Source organism: Sorex fumeus, unplaced genomic scaffold (genome assembly GCF_029834395.1).
Source record: "Sorex fumeus unplaced genomic scaffold, SorFum_2.1 ptg000034l, whole genome shotgun sequence".
Classification (NCBI taxonomy): Eukaryota; Metazoa; Chordata; class Mammalia; order Eulipotyphla; family Soricidae; genus Sorex; species Sorex fumeus.
The window spans coordinates 31,748,991-31,769,974 of record NW_026606091.1 but is presented as its reverse complement, the minus strand read 5'-3'; the positions used below and the strand labels follow the sequence as shown (position 1 = coordinate 31,769,974).

The 20,984-nt window shown below is 50.4% G+C and overlaps 1 protein-coding gene across 2 annotated transcripts in view; it reads right to left on the bottom strand.

The window, feature by feature from the left end:
* Positions 1 to 17,544, bottom strand: part of LOC130026541 (stimulated by retinoic acid gene 6 protein-like) — a 38,909-nt gene extending 21,365 nt beyond the window's left edge. Inside the window, exons 1-6 of one of the 2 annotated variants that reach the window (XM_056117404.1) lie at positions 17,290 to 17,544; positions 16,503 to 16,625; positions 10,036 to 10,111; positions 7,580 to 7,680; positions 4,360 to 4,490; positions 218 to 338 (exon numbers count right to left, since the gene is read on the bottom strand). In XM_056117404.1, coding sequence (XP_055973379.1) covers positions 218 to 338; positions 4,360 to 4,490; positions 7,580 to 7,680; positions 10,036 to 10,111; positions 16,503 to 16,522 — 449 coding nt within the window. In that variant the 5' untranslated portion in view covers positions 16,523 to 16,625; positions 17,290 to 17,544. The remainder of the gene's footprint in view (positions 1 to 217; positions 339 to 4,359; positions 4,491 to 7,579; positions 7,681 to 10,035; positions 10,112 to 16,502; positions 16,626 to 17,289) is intronic. The other variant, XM_056117403.1, reaches the window with a different exon arrangement.
* Between the last annotated feature and the right edge of the window lie 3,440 nt (positions 17,545 to 20,984).

Genomic DNA, 20,984 nt, shown 5'->3' with positions numbered 1-20,984 from the left:
GATTGCTCTGGCTCCCTCCCTGATCTTGACCTTTTGCAGCCTTAAGTGCTGTCCATGGGGGCCACCTTGCTTCACCCCCCTCCCCACCACCACTACCAACCCTGCCCTGCATCTCCGTTCCGGGCCAAGGGATGCCCCTTCAGGAGAGTGCTCAGGTGAGCCGCAGTCGCTGTGGTGAAAGGAGGATCAGGAAGGCAGCAGGCAGAGTCCATCTTACCAGATGAGAGAGTAGCTGAAGCCGAGGACGGAGCTGACCAGCTGCAGGTCTGACGAGAGGCAGGCGAAGAAGGGGAAGTGGGACAGGCCAACCTCGAACCCTCCGATGAGAAGCACAAAGGCTGGAGGAGAAGGGGCAGAAGATGCCGTGAGGGCCCATGTCTTGGGTGCACTAACATCCCAGGGAAGTAAAGGACTTAGGGGGTTGACTCCTACTCGGCCCTGCAGGAGCCAAGAGGCTGATGGGACATGGCTCTACAGAGCATGGGCAGGATGGAAGTAACATCTTTCATCCGTTCATGCAGCTCGCTGCCTCATGCCAGGCGCCCACAACTCCTCAGAAGATGACCTTTGGTCTCCCCGTTTCATCAACTCACAAATGGTGGGTAGACACAGACCTGTCAGCGAGCAAACACAGCTCCGAGACCAAGAGCTCCAAGTGCATTGCAGCAAGAGAGCTGTGCTGTGCAGAGGACAAAGGCCTCTTGCTGACCATTCTATGCTCTTGACACTGAGCCCTAACACCCATCCAGCCACTCACTGGCTCAGAGATGGTCTTACCATGCAAGACCTAACCAATCAATATGACCCTCACAAACTGTTTAGTCTCCGTTGGGTCCTGGGCCAGACACTAAGTCTACCTAACAAGTTTCCTGCCATAAGTTACTTGTAATTCGATTGGGAGATGGGAGGAAAGTTAAGTAGTGATGTGTAGCACATCTGCTGCCCGAGCACATGTGCTGCCTGTGCCCATGTGACCGAGCACATGTGGTGCTCACATGTCCCCACTTGATATGTGTACTTTCATGCTTACATAATTAGAGCAACCGAGAAGGCAAGCCGCCCAAACCCAGGAAACTCATTGATCACAAAAGTAAGTGATGAGACATATTGAGGTCCACATCCAAGTGAGAGGAAGTAGGGGAAGAGTCCCAACAGACCCAGCACTCAAGAATAGAAGAATCCACATAGCCAGCAGCTCTGGGGAATGAAGCTGCAGGAATAGGGGTGGGGGTAGGACAGGTGCTGAAGCCAGAGCATGCAGTGAGAATGGCTGGTCTGAGTGACAGTGCCCACAGACTCACAATGTTCAGTACCTGCATCCCAGGACAGTGCCCCACATGAATAGAAACAGCCGGCCAACAAAACCCTCAATCAGAAACACACAATCTGGAACTGTGAAACTGTGAGTCCAGATGAAGTGGAGGGAAGACAATCACCCTGGAAGCAAGAGGGTGTAACGTGGGTGCTGCTACACGATCATTTTGTGAAAATAGGGAGCACTCTCAGGTCATGGAGCAAGGGCGATATTCTGCCCAGGCACGGTCTCAGCACCTCTCATCTCCAGGAAAATAAATACAGACAAAGGCAATGAGGAGATACCGCCTCAGCCCACCTGGAGAACCATTTAAAAACACAGCACTCAGATGAAGCAGTGACAGAGCACAGGCCATGGATGTGTGAGGCCCTGGCTTTAATCCATAGTATTGCAACCACTAAAAATCAACAACAATGACAACAAAAACCTTTTAAGGGACTGGAGTAGTAGTACAGTGGGTAGGGTGCTTGCCCTGCATGCAATTAACCTAGGTTCGATCCTTGGCATCCCATATGGTCCCATGAGCACCACCAGGAGTAGTTCCTGAGTACAGCCAGGATTGACCTCTGAGCATTGCCTGGTATGGACCCCAAAACAAACAAAAAACATTTAAAAATTAAAAAACTAGATGATAACAAGTATTGGTTAGGCTGTAGAGAAGCTAAAACCTTAGCACATTGGAGATCAATAGAACAAAACAGAGTCCACACATAGGAAGTCAATTCGACAAAGGTACCAAGGCAACTTAGCAGACAAGGGGAAGATTTTTAATTTAAATAGGAAAAGGAACTGAAACAATGAATATCTATTACCACCTCCCCCCAAAAAAAAACAAACAAAAAGATAGCAAATTCCCCCAAGAACTTCAATTAACACTTGATGATAAGTGCAAAAAAATTAATAAGATATAGCACAGTATAAAACTTACATAATAAAAAGAGAACATTTAAGTAATATTAAATCAGGCAAATATTTCTTATATGACCCTATAACATAACTCATAAAAGGAAAAATGAATAAATTGCATTTCCTCAGAATTTAAAATGTCCCCTCTTGAAGAGAAACTGCTGGTAAAATAATAATATGAACAAAAGGCTAAGATAATACAAACAAAAGACTAAATTTCTAAATTCACATATAGAAACTGAAAGTATATACATAATTTATATACAAATTTACATGAAGAATTCTCAGCACTCAATGATAAAACAAACAAACAAAAAGCCTCACTTATTTTTTGAATAGGCAAGTAATCTGAATAGGTAACTGACCAAAGAGGGTATAGGGATGGCATAAAAGTCCATGAAAATATACTCAACGTCATTGGTCATAACAGGAAAGTGCAAATTAAAACCACAATAAGACACCACTACAACTTCCTTATAATGGCTAAGCTTGAAGTATAGCCATGAATTGCCTAGGATATAGAGAAACTGGAAGTTTAAAAGATCACCAAAAATGAGACTGCCTGAAATGAAACTTGAAAAACTAATTTGATAGTTTCTTAAAAACTATCACCTACTATATGATCTGTAGGATCCAGCCATCTGCTCATAAATGTCTACCCAAGAAAAATGGAAATACAGGTCCACACAAAGAATGGGAATACTAATATCAGCTACTGTCACAATAAATAACTAGAAATAAGTCATACCTCTATCAACAGGTAGTGAATAAACAAACTGGTAGAGTCATGTGGCAGAATCTACTCAGTGATGAAAAATAAGTGGGTTTCTGAACTGTGCTAAATGTACATGAATCTCAAAATACCATGTTGTGGGAAAGAAACCAGCCCCTCCAGAGAATTCGATAAACACCTTCTACGTGATCCCACTTATAGGAAGGTCAGGAGGGCAGGAGAGGCTGAAAAGGGGAACAAGTCCTGACGTTCATTATCTTTATTGTGGTGATGAGGTTTTGGGTAAAACATCAATTTGCTTGTAAGAGGTGCATAGGTTCTATCATTATGGTTTTGCCTGCAAGCTACCCATGATGTATTCAATATGCCAAACACAGTAACAACAAGTCTCATAATGTAGACGTTACTGGGCCCACTCGAGCAAATCCATGAACAATGGGAGGACAGTGCTACAGTGCTCCCTAAGCTTGAATAAAGGGACCAGATAGTTCCAGGGTTTTGCTTTTCACGTGGCCAATCCTGGTTGGATCCCCAGCACCACACATGGTTTCTTGGGGACTGCCAGGAGTGATCCCTGAGCACAGAGCCAAGAGGAAACCCTGAGCATCACTGGGTGTGACTCTCCAAACCTAAACCAAAAAACCAAAACCAAACAAACAAAAACAAAACAAAAACAAAAATGAATAAATGTTGGTAGGTAGGCATCTGATCACAGAAGCATTGAGCAGAAGGGAGAGAAATGATCTGAATAGAGATTTGATAGTGATTATATAACAGTGATGGAACCTGTAGATTAGAAATGTGCCTTTGAGAGAAAGGGTGGGGGGGACAGAAAAGCACCTGCCATAGAGGCAGGCAGGGGTGATGGGAGGGAACATGGGGGCATTGGTGTTGGGAAATGTACACTGGTGGAGGGATGGGTGTTTGAACACCATATGACTGAAACCTAATCATGAACAGCTTTTTAAAGATCTATCTCACAGTGATTCAATTAAAAAATAAATTTAAAAAAAGAAAGAAAGAAATGCGCCTTCAAGAGGCAGAGGTAAAAGCAAGGCCGCAGGCCAAGAGCTATCCACATAAGCTTTATCCTAGGGCTAATGATATTTAGAGGGCGACCACGGCAGTAATGAGGGGGAGCTTTAGTGGATGAACGGAGGCAATTAAATCTTCTTTCTGAACTTCTCTCCTACTATATCGTACAGGGACTCTTATTCTAACTGGGGGCAGAATAAGGGCCCCTCACATGAATTTGCAGACTCTGTGGGCTTTGGGCACGGACCCAGCGAGTGACAGACTGGTAAGAACATGGACAGTTGACCAAGTAATTCTCTGATCTCCAGGGAAAGATTCCCACAGTCTATGCAGGCGGGAAACTCCCACATGTTAGCAGACACACTGGTACCTTGGGCCCACTGGGGGGCATGCAGGGGTTGGTAACCTTCGGAGAACAAGAACATGATCTTGTTGGCCGTAGCCCCAAAGGCGATTCCGTAGGACCACCGGTTACTGAACGTGCCCACGAAGTCCAGAGGTCTGTGAATGACAGAAACAGAGTCTGAGGGCACAGGACGGCTCATCCCAGAGGTTCTCCCCAGGTGATTGCTCCCACCAGAGGAGGAAGAGCGGGTTGATTGATTCCTTTGACTGACTCTTCTCTCTGGGCCAGGAAGTATGGGGTGATTGATTCCTATCGACTGACACTTCCCTCCGGGCCAGTCTTGGGATTAGGCACAGGGTCTGGATACTGAGGCCAAGAAGACAATGTTCTAGTCCTTGAGCATCTATGTTGAAGGGAGATACAACCAAGGCCAACAATCGTTATGCAGAAAAGGAAGAGACATGGACCGTATGATTCAAAAGACCAGAGAAGGAACATGCCCCGGCAGGTTGGAAGGGAGCCTGTACAGCACCAGCCATGGTCTCCAAGAGATCCTGTTTCCAACATTTCTCAGACCGTCTGGATGTCACTGCAGCTTTTTGGCTGTGGCTGATTGGACTAAAGCTAGTCACGTGACTTTGGTGGGCCAATAGATGCCTGGTCTCCTATTTTTGGACATGTTACCCTGGAATATAAGCCAATTTGTTGTTAAAATACTATACGAGGCCTAAGGAGATAGCCCAATGGTCAAGGGCAGCATGCCAGGCCCACACGGGCTGGATTTGAATCACACTCCATCACGGCCCTCTGAGCATTACTGAGGTTTCCCTGAATGTCTCCAACATCTCTGGCTGGAGCAGCACCATACTGGTCGGGAGCCCAGTATTGAACCATCCTGTTCGCTGACCAAATATCCAGGGGTGTATCCCTAGATCCCCTGAATATCCCCAATTGGTTCTAAACTGAATTGCCAAGTTGGGATCAGATTCAGTGCTTAGAGGACAACTGGGGTTTTCAGGAAGCAGCGCTCCTAAGTCACAGGGCAGAGAGGGCAGTGGGGAAAGGGTGTGGAGAGGGATGTAGTGACAGAGAGGGCAGAGACAGAGGAGCCTGTCCCGAGAGGCTTTCTCACCAATACTAGCCTCATACCACTGCACAGCTGGTAAGGCAGTTCTTTCATTGCCTCCACGACATCTCTGTGACTTAAGCAGAGCAGGGGTTTCCAGACATCATTGGAAGGTAGGGAAACTGAGTCTCACACAGCTCTCCACTCTAGAGCTGGGATCTAGATTAGAATTCACTTCAATTCAACACAAGGTGCACCCACAGAGAGCAACTGCTCTTTCCCAGGACCAGTATTGGGGGAAGATGATGGGATAAAATTAACCAGAAAAGTGTTACTTTTTTTTTGGGGGGGGAAGCACATTTAGCCATGCTCAGAGCTTACTCCTGACTCTGTGCTCAGAAATTGCTCCTGGCGGTGCTCGGGAGACCATATGGGATGCCAGGGATTAAACCCAGATTGGCTGTATGCAAGGTAAATGCCCTACCAGCTGTATGTCTTCCAACCCCTGAAAAGCACAAATTTTGATGGGGAAGTGGTTAGAGAACAAGTGAATGAAGTCATAATCAATTTGATAAAAAAAAAAGTTTAAAAAATTGAAGCAGTCTAATGCAGCATCCTTGAACCGTTTTTATATCTGCAAAGCAGCCCTGGCCCTGCACACTGGTCCAAACACCAGTGTGCAGTTATAACCACTGTGGTAGACGAGTGGTTTTCAACATTTCTACACCTGCAGACTCTCACCAGTCCTTGGACCGGCGATTAAAGACACTGGCCTAATGTTATCAGTATAAGCTGATGACATTTAAGGCTAACCATAGCTATGCAAACTTCTTGAAATTCCTTTCCTGGCCCCTCCATGCCCAGTGCCCAGGGAGGAATTGACAGTCCCTGAAACCTGCTTTCTCTGAGCCTCAGCCCTTCTCTGGCTTACACCTGGCTGCATGGGGCAGATCTTAGCTCTGGTGGGTGGTCTCCAGAATGATTTCAATTGTGACACTGCTACACTGAGCTGGTATTTGGGGTACTCAGACACTGCAGTCAGACTTCTGTCACCCCAGAGTCCTGGTGCCCTGTACCCAGCTGTGTTCCTTAGACCCTACCTTCATCTCCCTTCAACAGAGTCCAAGGTATAGGCAAGGCACCATACTAGAACCTGTATAGGTCATGACTGAGAGGGAAACAGATCTCTCTCTCTCTCACACACACACACACAAACATACACATACACACAGTTAAAACTCTCAAGTCATATAAACCTTGGGTAAGTCACTTCACTTCTTTGAGCCCAAGTGTGTTCATCCATCACATGAGGATAATAACCTCCATGCTAGACTGGCGCCCAAGGCCAGTGGCTCAGAGACGGAGTCATAGTGTATAATAAATGTTTATTGCTTTATTGCTGTCATTATTTATGAATTATTAGGGGGCGATGAGGCAGAGGCACAGGCTGTTCGAACTTTAGGGGAAATGTGATAACAACTGCAGAGACTCAGAGTGCCCAGGATGGGAGGACCCCGAAGGCTCTCTGATCCCACAGGCTCTCCTGCCACATGACCCCCTGCGGTACCTGCCACAAGAAAGCTGATACCACGAGGGATGGGAAACCCACTTCTGCTTTGGAGGTTGCCAGGCTTTCCCACAGTTCAAAGTGATTTAGCACCTTTTAGGCTGTCCTGAGCACAAAGGACCCAATGTTTTGAAACTGCTCAAAGACCTAAACATCAAACTCTGAGCTTTGGTTGTGTTAGTGCTGGGCTGGAGCGATAGCACAGCGGTAGGGCGTTTGCCTTGCACGCAGCCAACATGGCCGACCCGAGTTCGATTCCTCCGCCCCTCTCGGAGAGCCCGGCAAGCTACCGAGAGTATCTCGCCCGCACGGCAGAGCCTGGCAAGCCACCCGTGATGTATTCAATATGCCAAACACAGTAACAACAAAGTCTCCAATGGAGACGTTACTGGGCCCGCTCGAGCAAATCGATGATCAACGGGAGGGCCTTTACCTTTACCTTTACCTTAGTGCAAGGAAGCGGCAGGGCTGTCCATGGTGGGGAGAGCTATTTAGGGGGAGGGGAAGAAGGCGGGGGGAGTGCATCTGAGTCATCTTGGCCTTGTAACTGCTGTTGACCCCAATCACAGGTGACACCCCGTCCTCTGTTGATCAACCTTGGCCCAACTCACATGATGATTCCAAAGTGGCTGTCCAGGAGGGAAGACGTGTCATCTTGCTGTCTGTGGTGTGCTCGTCTTTGGAGAAAGGACAAGACCAAAATGATGACAAGCTACAGAGAGAGAGAGAAGATGAGCACATCAGGGGGTGTCGGTCCTGAGTGTGGCCACAGTTCAGCCTCCCTGAACAAGAATGTGTGGGTGAGCGGATGGCCACAGGCTCCGCGCCAAGGACTCATCTGGGAGCTTCCCTTTCCTGAAACCTTGTTGAGGATGTGTTGTCCTGACTGTCTCCATTTCCTCACCTCGCTCTGAATCTTCAGCACCCTCCTAGGCTTCTCCCCCGAAACTCCAAAGAGACAACCCCTCTTCAGATCTCTGATTAGTGTCAGCCTCACTCAGTCTGTGGTAGCGGGTGTGCCTGGATCTGCCTTGATGCCCAGCAGCCGGCCACAGTGCTGGCCACGTCCACCCTTTCTACTCTTCCCAGGGCTATTCTGCTTTTAACCCCCCACCCCAAACCCGCACTTCTGCCCAATCTTGGGGCTAGAGCGATAGCACAGCGGGTAGGGTGTTTGCCTTGCATGTGGCCAACCCGGGTTCGATTCCCAGCATTCCATATGGTCCCCCGAGCACTGCCAGGAGTAATTCCTGAGTGCATGAGCCAGGAGTAACCCCTGTGCATCACTGGGTTTGACCCAAAAAGCAAAAAAAAAAAAAACCCCAACTTCTGCTCACTCTACTGGGCTGATTCCTCCTCCTCCAACCACTTGACATGGAGTTCCTCAGAGCTTGGTCCCAGGGTCACCCTCTCATCACTGTCCCCGCTGTCCATACATACCTATTATGCTCACACCCTGACTATCCAGCCCAGCCAGCACCTTGTGATATGTCTATCCACCCACTGCTCATCGGGCATTTCTTTCTGGAGTGTTTGAAGTTCTTCAATTCCCTTTGCCTGAAGGGAGCCTCATGATTCTCCTCCCTGTCCTGCCCCTTCAACCACCCAAAGCCCCACGCTCTTCAAATTTCCCTCAGCCGGTGACAGGTAGAGAAAGCCTCATCCTCACAGCCCAGGAGTCCTGCTTCATTCCTCCTCCTCCTCCTCCTCCTCCTCCTCCTCCTCCTCCTCTTCAGCCTCTCCAACCAACCCCGGCCCCAGCCCTGTTGTTTTGAACCTCCTGAAGGACAGGAGCTCACCTGGCTTCCCCCAGAGACTCTGCCACCATCTCCTATCTGTTTTCTGCCTCCTCCCTCCCCGCCCAGTCTCAAATGCAGCCAGAGTGATCATTTCTAGAGAGCTGTCTGTTGGGACACATCCCCATCACTGCCCGCTGCAGTTAGGATAGCACACACTGTGAGGACTATACTGATGCCATGACAAGCTGCAGCTAACCTCAACTAGGCCTCAGTTTCTGTTTCTCCAGAGCAGGACTTAAAGTTTCTGGTAGACTCCCAGTTGAGGAATGTGCCTAGATAAGGAATTGGGCAGTTGGGTCTGGCCAGTCATGAGGGGTCACTGTTACTGAGAGAACGTTGTCTAATTGCTGATCACTGTTGTAATAGGGCCAAGGCTAAAAATAAACGACTATATAAATTGCTTCTTAGCTCTGAACCCTATATAAACCGCTTGTGATATGGAGTCGGGGTCCTTGTCAAGGCTCAACTGCATTGGATGAGACTTGGACACTAGCGCAAGCTAGCGATGGCTCAAGTTAGTAACAGAGTTCCTTTGCTTTTGCATTATTGTGTGTGGAACTGGGCCTCTCTGTGACTGGAGATCTGAAATTTGGGCACAACAACATCATTCCCCCCCAGGGCTCAGCCTGGCCTGGCCCTGCTCTTCATTCTCCACCCAGCCTCCCCTCATCAGCCTTTGCTCTCTCCTCTCTTCTCCTCCAAAAGTCCTTCGCACAGATTCGCCCCACTGCCTGAAAACTCTCTGTCATATTTTCCAGTGGAACTTAGCAACATCATTTTTTTTTGCTTTTTGGGTCACACCTAGCGACGCACAGGGGTTACTCCTGGCTCTGCACTCAGGAATCAGCCCTGGCAGTGCTCAGGGGACCATATGGGATGCTGGGAATCGAACCTGGGTTGGCCGCATGCAAGGCAAACGCCCTACCCGCTGTGCTATTGCTCCCGCCCCAGCAACATCATTTTAAAGCTCTGCTTAAAAGCCTTCTTCTTGGGCTTGGGTGCTCGCCTTTCATGTGGGTGGTCCCAGTTTGATCCCTGGCACCCCATACGGTCCCTGAGCCCACCAGGACTGATCCGTGAGCACAGAGCCCAGAATCCCTGAGCACTGATTGTGCCCCCAAATGCAGTCCTCCGAACGTCTCTCTCCTTCCTCTGTGTTTGGTGCAGAGTGTGTGAGAACATGAAAACCTGGGCCCTTCAGAAGTGTCTGTGGAGGCATAGCCCAACTCCCTACCTCTCCCCACCTGACCTCTCCTGCCATTACTTACTGACGGGATGAGGGAGTAATGCAGGAAAAGCTCCATGTCCAGGGAGCCGGCGCAGGTGCCGTTCAGCTGCTGGGTCCTGGAAAAGAGCCACAAGCGCGTTTGTGCATCACTGCCGCCCTTGACTTCTGGCCAGGAGCATCACTACTGCGGGGAGGGTCACCGGCAGCATCTACTAGGACCAGCCACTCTGCTTCCGCCTTGCTCCCTCGGACCCAGCAGGGTGCTATGTGAGACAGAAGCTTCCTGCACTCCCCAGGAAATCAGCCTTCATACATGGGTCCTAGCACTGGGCAATGGAAGCGTGGCCGCTGCTGACCCGCCTCTGGGCTGTGTGCCCCATGGAAGTGGACTCGGTCGGCCCCAGTTCTCTGCTCCCTCTGAAGCACTCATCAGCCATCAGCCCAGGGCTGCCTCCCTGATTGGTTCCTGTTTCCCCCCCAGAAGCACTTCTAGGAGAGCCCCCCAAGAAGGGCACATTCACTCCCTGTAGTTCTTTAAATGTTCAGTGCTCAGGACTTAACTCCTGGCTCTACACTTAGGGATCACTCCTGGCAGGGCTCAGGGGACCCCTGTGAGGTGCCAGGGATCAAATCCAGGTCCGTCATGTGCAAGGCAAGCTCCTGACTATTAGTCCAGCCTCACATATATACATCTCTTGACATAAACAAGTCATACATCTCTTGAAAAGAGGTCCTATATGATCAGCATTGTTTGTGATCCACTCCCTTTGTAAATACACAGAATTTTATAGAACCACTATAAAATAAAGTCCACAATTAATTACCAAGAATACAAACAATATAAACCAAGAATATCCAAAAGTGTATATGAAAGAAAAAAAGTCAATCATTCCAACTGCTGGGGGCAGAAAAATAATATTTAGGGGTGGCATGTTTTTGTTCTTCCATACAGCAGATAATAAGGAAGAAAAAATAAGATAGAGATTAAAAGAAACACCACAAGAACAAAAATGCTTAAAAATGATAAGCCATGAAGAAGAAATTCAGTCAATAAATCCTTTAAATTTCAAATGGTAATAAGTGTAAAAGTTAAGTTGCCAATTAAATTAGGAATTGTTGAACCATCGGTGAAGAATGTTATTCAGAACTGGCTCTAACCATTCTGAGGATTAATTTTGTAATAACTTTCAAAACTCAACCATTCCACTTTGAAGAATTCCACTTTCAGAGTAATGGGATGCCCCAAAATTTGTTAAATGGCTCTTAAATTCCAGGCCATGTTTTGTGCATGAAAATAAAGATAAATGGCTATTTGGGGCTTATAAATAAATAAATAAATAAAAAGAGCTCCACTTTCAGATCTGGAGGATAGCACAGCAGATAAGGTGCTTGCCTTGATGGGACCAACCCAGAATTGAAGCCCAGCAGTGTGGTGAGTTTGGAGCAGGAGAACCTGGGAGTGAGCTTCCGAGCAACCTCCTCAACAATGTGAGGGACGAATCACTTCCTCATCCTGAAGACGGATTGAAAGCTCCCCAACAGGGTGCTGTGAGGCTTTGCTCCCGGGAGTCACGCACACCCCTCAGAGCCCAGACTCTTGCTCTCTTTCTTAAGCAGAGATGTTCCTGGCTCTGTGCTCATGGGTAGCTCCTGGAGGGGCCTAGGGGACAAGATGTGATGCCACGGATCAAACCAGGGTCAGTCGCATGCAAGGCAAGCACCCACTCCCTGTACTATCTCTTCAACCCTGTATCTTCCATGCTTTTGACTAAAGACAAAGAATTTTCCTTTGAAATGGGGTTGAGTTGGCCTGGGCCTCCCCTGCCTGGGGCCCTGGAGCATGCAATGGGCTGAAGTCCTCCTGCTGGTTAACCAGTAGCCAGGGCGGCTGCCTGTGCCTGACCCCTGGGCCAGTCTCCCTAATCAATGCTGCTGGCAGGGGTCCTCAAGCACAACACAAAAAATGGCCAAAATGACTCTGCTGCTGTCCCTGAGTCACCAATATCCTCTGCGACCCTTGGGTAATAAGACCCGGCTAGGACCACCTCTCTGGGGAATCCTCGCTCTACACCTTGGTGCCATGATGCCTTAGATTCTGGGGGGGCCCTGAGTCTCAATGTGGTCACTGGTGAATTCAGAGAGTGGCACTTTGGGGGGCCTTAGTCCACTGTCAGAGCACAACTCACTCTCTGGAAATGTTGTTCCGTGAGTCTGTGTCACACCTGTCCCCTGAGAGGCCCTTTGGGTGTAGAGACTGTCTCATTTGTCTGCACTGGCCCAGCTCTTTCATGCCCAAAAGCTGGGACTGAAGTTCTCCCTCATGCCCCTCGCTGGACTAACATTTTCAAGGGCTAACTAAGACGAACTAACATTTTCAAGGGCTTACTGTGTGCCAAGCTAAGCTTTATTTTGTGTTGATTGTTCTGTTGTTGGTTGTCTTTTTAAACAGTTCCGGGAATCCAGGATCCCACACACGCAAGGCAAGGGAGGGGGCTTTGCAAATCCCTGGCCCAAGTAATGCTTTAAGGATTGTAGTTTTAGGGCACCACAGCACTTATTATGGTAATTAAGCAGGTAAGGAAACAATCCTAATGTCCAGCTATGAATGAATGGATCAAGATATTGTAGGATATGTACATAATGGAATACTATACAGCCCTGAGAACGAACAAAATAAAGCCATTTGCAGCAACAGGGATGGAACCAGAGCATACTATGCTGAGTGAAGTCAGTCAGGAGGAAAGGGATAGATATAAAATATGTGGGACTTAAAATATACACTGAGATATAGCAACAAAGATCCAAAAGCAACTCAGAGGGAGCACTAATGCTGAGAGTTGAGTTTGCAGGCTGAGAGGGAGGGACACTGGGGTTTTGGGGGGATGGAGACCAAGGTGGTGGTGAGCGTGCTGTTGGAATGATGCACATGGAACATCGCTATCAACAACATAGTGTAAATCACAGCACCTCAGTCAATTAAAAACATTTTTAAGAACTAAAATAGATCAAGGTTATAGTTGTGCTGGGGTAAGAGAGCTAGGACAGGGTTAAGGTGCACACGAAGCATGGCCAAGCCCTGGGTCCACCCGAGGCTCCAGCAGGGGTCACGCTAGAGGCCCCCAAGCACCACTGGGGTGGCCCCAAGAACCCCCAGCAGCACGGCCCCAGGCAGAGCCGCATCCTCAGGCCTCAGGATTGCAGTCTCATACTCCCAAGGTCGAGGTTTCTGGGAGAGGCCCCCAGGCCCTGTGAGCACTACTTCGGAGGACTCACAAAATTCAAACTGAATTTTCTAAAACTTCAGCTCTATGAGAGGAACCGCTGCCTCCACCCCCACTTTTCAGAGGAGGAAACTGAGGCTGTGGATGCTCAGAAGCTTGTGTAGGGAGACCCATCTGGCGTAGCTAGGGGGGCAGCAGTGTGGCTGAGCCTGTCGGTCCCAAACGCCACTTCCTATGACGCTTGGAAGCACTTTTCTGCTCCTGTGGCCTCAGCAATCTGCGTTCTGGAATGAAGGAGACAGGGGCCAAGGAGGCCCATGGAGAGGCGAGCAGGGTGCTGTGTGCTGGGGGATATGGGAGCCATGGCAACAGCTGTGACAGAAAGTGAGGTGTGGAACCCAGAGGGACCAAGCGCTGTCCGCAGTCGAGATGGGATTGAGGCGATGGCTCTACCCATCCCCTCTTGTGTAGATTTGTGTCCTTCCACTATAAAAAAAAGTTTAATTGGTGGGAGGATTGGCACACCCTGCAGTGTTCAGGGATTACTCCTGGCTCTGTGCTCAGGGATCACTCCTGGTAGGCTTGGGGGAAAGAGAGGGGGGTGCTGAGGATCAACTCTGGGTCGGCTACGTGAAAAGCAAAATCTGCTGTACTATCGTTCTAGCCTCAAGAAATTTAAGTGTGTTTGAGGTGACCCTGAGCACTGCCAGGCTGGCTTGGGTCACCCCTGGCACCATATGGCTCGAGCATCACATCCTTGCATTGAACCCACTGGCCTGGTTGGAAAGAATTTCAGGGAGCCGACCCACCCCCTCCCCCCATTTACAGTGACACACAAAAGTCCATTTTACTATTGCTTGTTGTTGTTGTTGTTGTTGTTGTTGTTGTTTGCGGGTGCCACACCCAGCTGTATTCAGAGCTTACTCCGGGTTCTACACTCAGGGATCTCTCTTGGAGGGGCTCTGGGGATCCTAAGGGATGCCGGGGACCGAACACGGGTCAGCCGCATGCAAGGCAAGTGTCCTATCCTCTGTGCTATTGCTCCAGCCCGACTCATTCTTGACTGTCCAATAAAGCAAAGGTGCTGATTTTCCTTTCTTTTCACTTCATTAAAGAGGAATGTTTCATCGTAGGCTGGAGGTTTGCCCTGTGGGGGACCCTGGGCTTTCGGTTTTAGGATCATCGTCTGCTTGACTCCTTTCATGAGGAATGTGACCAAAGGCATGACTTCATGGGAGAGGAAGTGGGGGGTGGGGGGACGTTGGGGTCCCCAGCTTGAGGGGAAGAGCTGGGATTTTAGTGCTTCTAAAATATGCTGAGTGACCAACACCCAATAAGAGAGAGAGAACAAAAGGGAATGCCCTGCCACAGAGGCAGGGTGGGATGGGGGGAATGGGGGGTGGGAGGGATACTGGGATCCCTGGTGGTGGAGAATGGGCACTGGTGGAGGGATGGGTGTTCGCTCAATGTATAACTGAAACCCAGCACAAAAATTTGTAACTCTACAACTGTACCTCATGATGTCTCACTAATAAAAATTTTTTTAAAAAATTTAAAAAAAGAAAAAAATAAACTAAGTGTATTCAAATGAGATATTTGAATAAATTTAGTGATTTAAATGAAAAAAAATAAAATGTGCTGAGTGAGAAGCAGAGTCACATACTCAGATCACATCAAGACGCCAAGGAAGGTTCCCTGTGTGGGACCCTCAGCGGGACAGGGACCACCCGCTTCACTGGCCAGAAGAACCCAAACAAACAAATCCCTGCCCTCGCCTGAACCCAGACAGGCTGGTTGTATCCACTGGGGTGATGGGATGGAGAGGTGACAGGGAGGGGACACTGTGTCCTGACTCGAGGTCATCACTCGATGACATCAGGGGGTCAAGGGACTCCGGGAACTGAGCTTGGGGCCACAGAACCCCAGCATCGCCCATGCTGTGGACCATAATGCACTTCATCAAAAGCATGTGAGCCCCCATGTCTGACCTGGCAATAACCCCTGAGGGATAGGGAAAGAGAAGGAATGGGAGGTGGCAGAGGACATGTGTCCGGTTAGGGGTCTCCGAGTCAGACCCCTGGGCACGGCCGCCTCTTTGCTTGGCTTATCTCTTTGAGGCCCCCCCACACACAGCACTCCCAGCCCACCCCAGTGGGACATATCCTCCCCTTGCTCCTGCACAGGTGTTCATCACACCCACACACTCTCCCTGGCCCTTCACCCCAGGTCACCTCATTCCAGTGCCTGCCACCCCGTAGTCCCTCCAGGTCCACTGCCATGCTCCACCTCAGCCTGCCCACCACCAGCTCCTGTCCTTGGGCTCACAATGACCCCTACATTCCTGCACCCAGAGGGACCTCCTAAGAGTCCAGAGGGACCGCCACACACCCCCCTCCCATTTCCACGGCCTTTCTCACCAGCCCCAGGAGCCAGCAGAGAAAGGCAGGACACGGTGTCCCTCGCCTCTCCAGACTCGGTCCCTCACTTTGATCTCTGAGCCGCCCTCTGGTCACTTTCTGGTCACACGACTTCCCTCTGCTGGATGCCAGGATCCTCTGGTCCTTGTCCAGGCTCCCAGTGGCTCGTCTGGCTTTCCGACACCCTCGAATCCCTCATCCTGCCCCATTAGCCGCACCCTGAACAGTGAGCCCAGGCCTCCTGGACTCCTGAATCCTTTAGGGGCAAACCACCATTCATAGTCCAAAGCTGGGACTGAGGGACCAGCGAGACAGGACAGGGCACTTGCCTGGGTTTGATCCCCGGCATCCCATGGGGTCCCCTGAGAGGAAGCTTGTTCCCTGAGAAGAGGCTTGTCTCCTTTGGGACCTCAAAAGGGAAAAGGCCATGCCCAGGGGTACCAGGCGTAAGCCCTGAGCACTGCCAGGGATGTTCCCCCAGACACACAGAGAGAGAGAGAGAGAGAGAGAGAGAGAGAGAGAGAGAGAGAGAGAGAGAGAGAGAGAGCTGGGACAAAGAACTCTTTGTTCCTGCCCACCCTGGACCTACGACTCTGCTGGCCTTCTCTGGGCCCAGCTCACCTAGACTGGGTGGTCACTAAGAGGTTTTAAGACCTTCAGGAACAAACCCAGAGCCAGGACACCAGCCCGGGGAGGGCGAGACTTGATTGAGGACCGAGGTACTCTCCCCTGCACTCTCCCTCAATCAGTCTGCCTGCCACCAGCTAAATTGTCTTTCCCAGCTTCTGCAAGCCACACCATGTGGTCCAAACAGCTGCCAAGACCACATGGACCCCAGCTACTCTCCCCCAGGACTCTTGACAACTCACCTTGCATGTGTGGCAAGCATCCTCTGGGCTTCTCTGGTTCTCGGGGCTTCTCTGCGCTCTTGCTCCCAACCGTGGCGGCTGAGGTGCTGGTGTTCGGCCCAGACCTCTGCAGTGCCCCAAAACCTCAGAGGAAAGGCAAACACCCCGTCAAATATTTACCAGGGAAGGGAAAGCTCGGGGCAGCCACTTCCGCCTTTCTCCACGTGGGCGCAAAGCAGGCACCTCCCTCCCACTCCCTGCCCACCAGGCTCTCCTGTCTGCCTTCAAGTCTCTCAGAACCCAGTGGCTGAAGCCTCCTGGACTGGCTGTAAATAATTATTACGGGCAATAAACTGGAGATCTACTGCCTAAACGAGGAAAGCAGGGAGCGCGGCTACCTCGCCCTGGGAAGCAGTCCCCCAGTTGGCTGGGAGAAGTGGCTGAAGACAGTTTTCAGCTAAACCCCAACCCAGGGGACCTGAACTGGCTGATCTCCTGCTCCCCTTCTTTATTTTTTGTTTTTAAATTTTGTCATTGGGCTTCACCCGATGGTGCTCAGGGCATACCCCTGGCTCTGTGCTCAGGGGTCATTCCTGGCAGGACTTAAGGAACCACATGACCACAGGGACCAAGCCCTGGTCAGCCACGTGCAAGACAAACGCCCTCCCCACTGTGCTCTCTCTCTTTCTCTCTCTCTCTGGTCCCTGCTCCCCTTCCAGAATGAGTCTGTGCTGGGACCACAGCCAGACGGGGGCCACACTCCCCAGCTAACCCGTGCCAGCCCCGACCTCTGGAAGTAGAGACTCACCAAAGGAATGTGAGCGGAGGTGAGATGAGTGACCAGTGCCAGGGCACTTAGGGAGCGAATGTGTCATTTCTACTTCCTGCTTCCCCTGGTTGGCGGGACTGAAAGGCCCAGGAGGAAGCAGAGTCACGAGATGGAAAGAGCAAAGAGCGAGAGTCCCTGGGGCACCCTGGAGGAAGCAGCCATGCCGGCCCACTGGCTTCTCACACGCTGAGATCACATCTTCCACCCAACAGATGGTCATTCCGTCCCAAAGCTTGGGGACATCAGATGCTTTGCTGAGTTCTGCAGGTGAGTGAGCCCCATGGCACCCTGGGGAGGCTTTCTCCAGAGACCCTGCCTTGGGACTGTGAGCCCTCTGCTCGGCAGGGCCCACGGGCGACAGGAGAGAAGCAGGTACACCCGCCCGTCACAAAGTCTGGGCATGTTTCCCAGTGGGAGCTCGGCGTAGGTCAGCCTCTGTTCTGTGCACATACAGCTTAATTATTAAATTTGGGAACAAGGGAAACCAGATGTCTGAATGACCTCATACGATTTCTTTGTTATACCGATGGCTTCTTGGGTTAGGCATGATCTTTGACTAGTGACAATCTTTTTTTGAAAAACAAACAAAAGGGAAAAAAAAGAAACTAGAGTCAAGTCTTATCTGGTTCCTTGCAATCACAAACAGGGCTGGCTCCCCCTGCTGGCAGGTTCTGGGCATTCTCCTCCAGCTATTAGTGATGTGACTGATCTCTGGGTAAATCCAACTTGGGGGAGCTCTTAGGTGCTACCCGACCCCCCCCCCCCCCGCAACTCTCACCACCACCCCCCCCCCCGCCTCCTTCATGTGTGACACAGATATTCACGAAGTTCCTGCATGCAAGAAGGACATCAGTCTCTGAGGGAGAGATGCCACAAGGACACATCGGGGTTCGCTTGTCGGGGTCGGGTGGGAGAGCAAAACCCTGTCTTGCACAAAGTCCTCCCCGGGAGGGAGTCAACACTTCTGCATTCATCGCAGATGGACTGATGACCGCACGCAAAGTTATGCCAGGACAAGGGCTGGGGCGGGGGCAGCTCAGCCCCTGCCTCTGCACTCAGGTCCAGCTCTCCATCACCCTGCCCACCCGCCCCACCTCATGCCTGCCGCGCTACGTGCAGTAAGCACAGCTCTGAGCACGAGGGTCCCGCCTGGAGACATTGCCCACCTCCCCTGAGGGCACACTGACCAGGGTTTTTAGGTCACATACCTGGGCTGGAGCAATAGCACAGCGTTAGGGCGTTTGCCTTTTGCGCAGCCAGCCGGGCGGAACCTGGTTCGATCCCTCTGCCCCTCTTGGAGAGCCCAGCAAGCTACCCAGTATATCTTGCCCTCAAGGCAAAGCTTGGCAAGCTATGCGTGAAGTATTCAATATATGCCAAACACAATAACAACAAGTCTCAAAATGGAGACGTACTGGGCCCTCTCGAGCAAATCGATGAACAACTGGAGGACAGCGACAATGACCTGGGGTACAGGGTGCAGAACAGAGGAAGAGTCCTTTTTAAAGCCGCACTCCCTGCGGTGTCCACCAGGGGGCGATCTGCACAGGTGCCGGCCGCGCAAACGGTTATATCTGAGCCAGAGCCCGGGGAACTGCTGAAAGGAAAAGGAGAACATTCCAAACATTCCACAAAAACTTACCTCTGCTTCCAGCGAGGGATAGGTGCTGACCCCCTCCACTTTACATTTTCTTAGAGAGGGACAATATATGGGCCACACAGGGTGGTGCTTGGGCGAACATAGTGGCAAGGCAAGCCCCTTAGCCCCGGAACTAGTTCTTGCCGCCCCCCCCTCCACTTTAAAAGTGTCAATGAGGGGGCTGGAGCAATAGCACAGAGGGTAGGGCGTTTGCCTTGCAAGCGGCTGACCCGGGTTCGAGTCCCAGCATCCCATATGGTCCTCTGAGCACCGCCGCTAGCAGTAATTCCTGAGTGAAGAGCCAGGAGTATCCCCTGTGCATTGCCGGGTGTGACCCAAAAAGAAAAAAAAAGTCAATGAAAGAGGACTGTGGGTGATTCACCATGATTACCAGGAAAAGTGGCTGCAATGGGTGGTTTCAGTCCTCATCTCTCGAAGAGTGACCCAGGTGACCCAGGTTGGGGGAGTGACTATTAAATAAAATAAAATTCAAAAAAAGAGCCTGGCAAGCCACCCGTGATGTATTCGATATGCCAAACACAGTAACAACAAAATCTCCAACGGAGATGTTACTGGGCCCACTCGAGCAAATCGATGAACAATGGGAGGGCCTTTACTTTACTTTACTAAAAAAAGAGGGGGGCCAGAGAAATCACAGCGGGTAGGCGCTTGCCTTGCATAGGCAGATACAGGTTCAGAGGCTGGAGCAATAGCACAGCGGGTAGGTCGTTTGCCTTGCGCGCGGCTGACCCGGGTTCGATTCCCTGCATCCCATATGGTCCCCCGAGCACCGCCAGGAGTAATTCCTGAGTGCAGAGCCATGAATGACCCCTGTGCATTGCCGGGTGTGACCCAAAAAGAAAACAAACAAACAAAAAAACAGATACGATTCAGTCCCTGACACCCCATATGTTCCCTGAGCCCTGCCAGGAATGACCTCTGAGTGCAGAGCCAGGAGTAAACCCTGAGCACAGTCAGGTGTGGCCGCCAAACAAAATAAAACTAAAAGAAAATAAATTTTAAAAAAAAGAAAGGATTATTGGATGCTCCAGGATCTATCAGGAGAGGGCAGCAGCAGCCTGAAATACGCTTTTCGGGGGTGTCTATTGTCATCCTGGAAAAAGCACAGGATCATTGAACAGAACAGAGGGCATGACAGGCCCTGACATAACTGCAGCTGGGAAGGACGCCCACCAGCACAGGCCAAGGGGCAGCTTCAAAGACAGGGAGCTGGGGGTCTGCTTTTATGCCCAGTGAGGTAGTGACACAGCTTATACATATTCTAGTAGCTCTCCGGGAAACTCCCAGGAAAGTCATACATATTCATGAGGGAATACAGCATAGTCAATGAGGCACATATGAAGAACATACATTGCATGTACAGAACATGGTTTAGAAAAGTCATGGGTGAGCAGTTTAGTACAATAACAAAGACCAGGAGACTAAAGGTTGAAATGGGCTCTACTGCACAGTCCCTACTGTCCAGTATTGTCCAGCCAGCGACCCGGGTCCTTAAAGAAGGTTCCATTTGGCCAGATCAGAGCCAAAAGGGACGTGACGAGGCGGCAGCTTCTCCCTTGGAGAGGTTGTCACTCTCCAAACCAGCAACCTCAGGCCAGTCCTTTTTAGCTTTTCTTGAATCCCAGAGAGTCTTGCTAAGCTTTTGGAGAAAGGAGAAGGGACAAAGTTAAAAACAAAACAAAAGCCTTGACAGCAGGTTTGTGGGAGAACTCACTGAATTAAAGCTCTAAGAGAAGGTGATTAGGCGAACAGGTTGCTGGCAAAGAAGCTGCAGGGCAGCTTTACTCCTGAGCAAGGGACCGAGAGCAAAGGCCAAGCCCCGTGTTCCATCCGGGCATACACACTGTGGGACCTACATGAGTGGGCTTACACACTGTCAGCGATGCCGTGCTACATGCAGTAAGCACAGCTCTGAGCACGAGGGTCCCTCCCGGAGACATTGCCCACCTCCCCGTAGGGCACACTGGCCAGGGTTCTTAGGTCACAGACCTGGGGTAGGTAGGGGGTGCAGAAC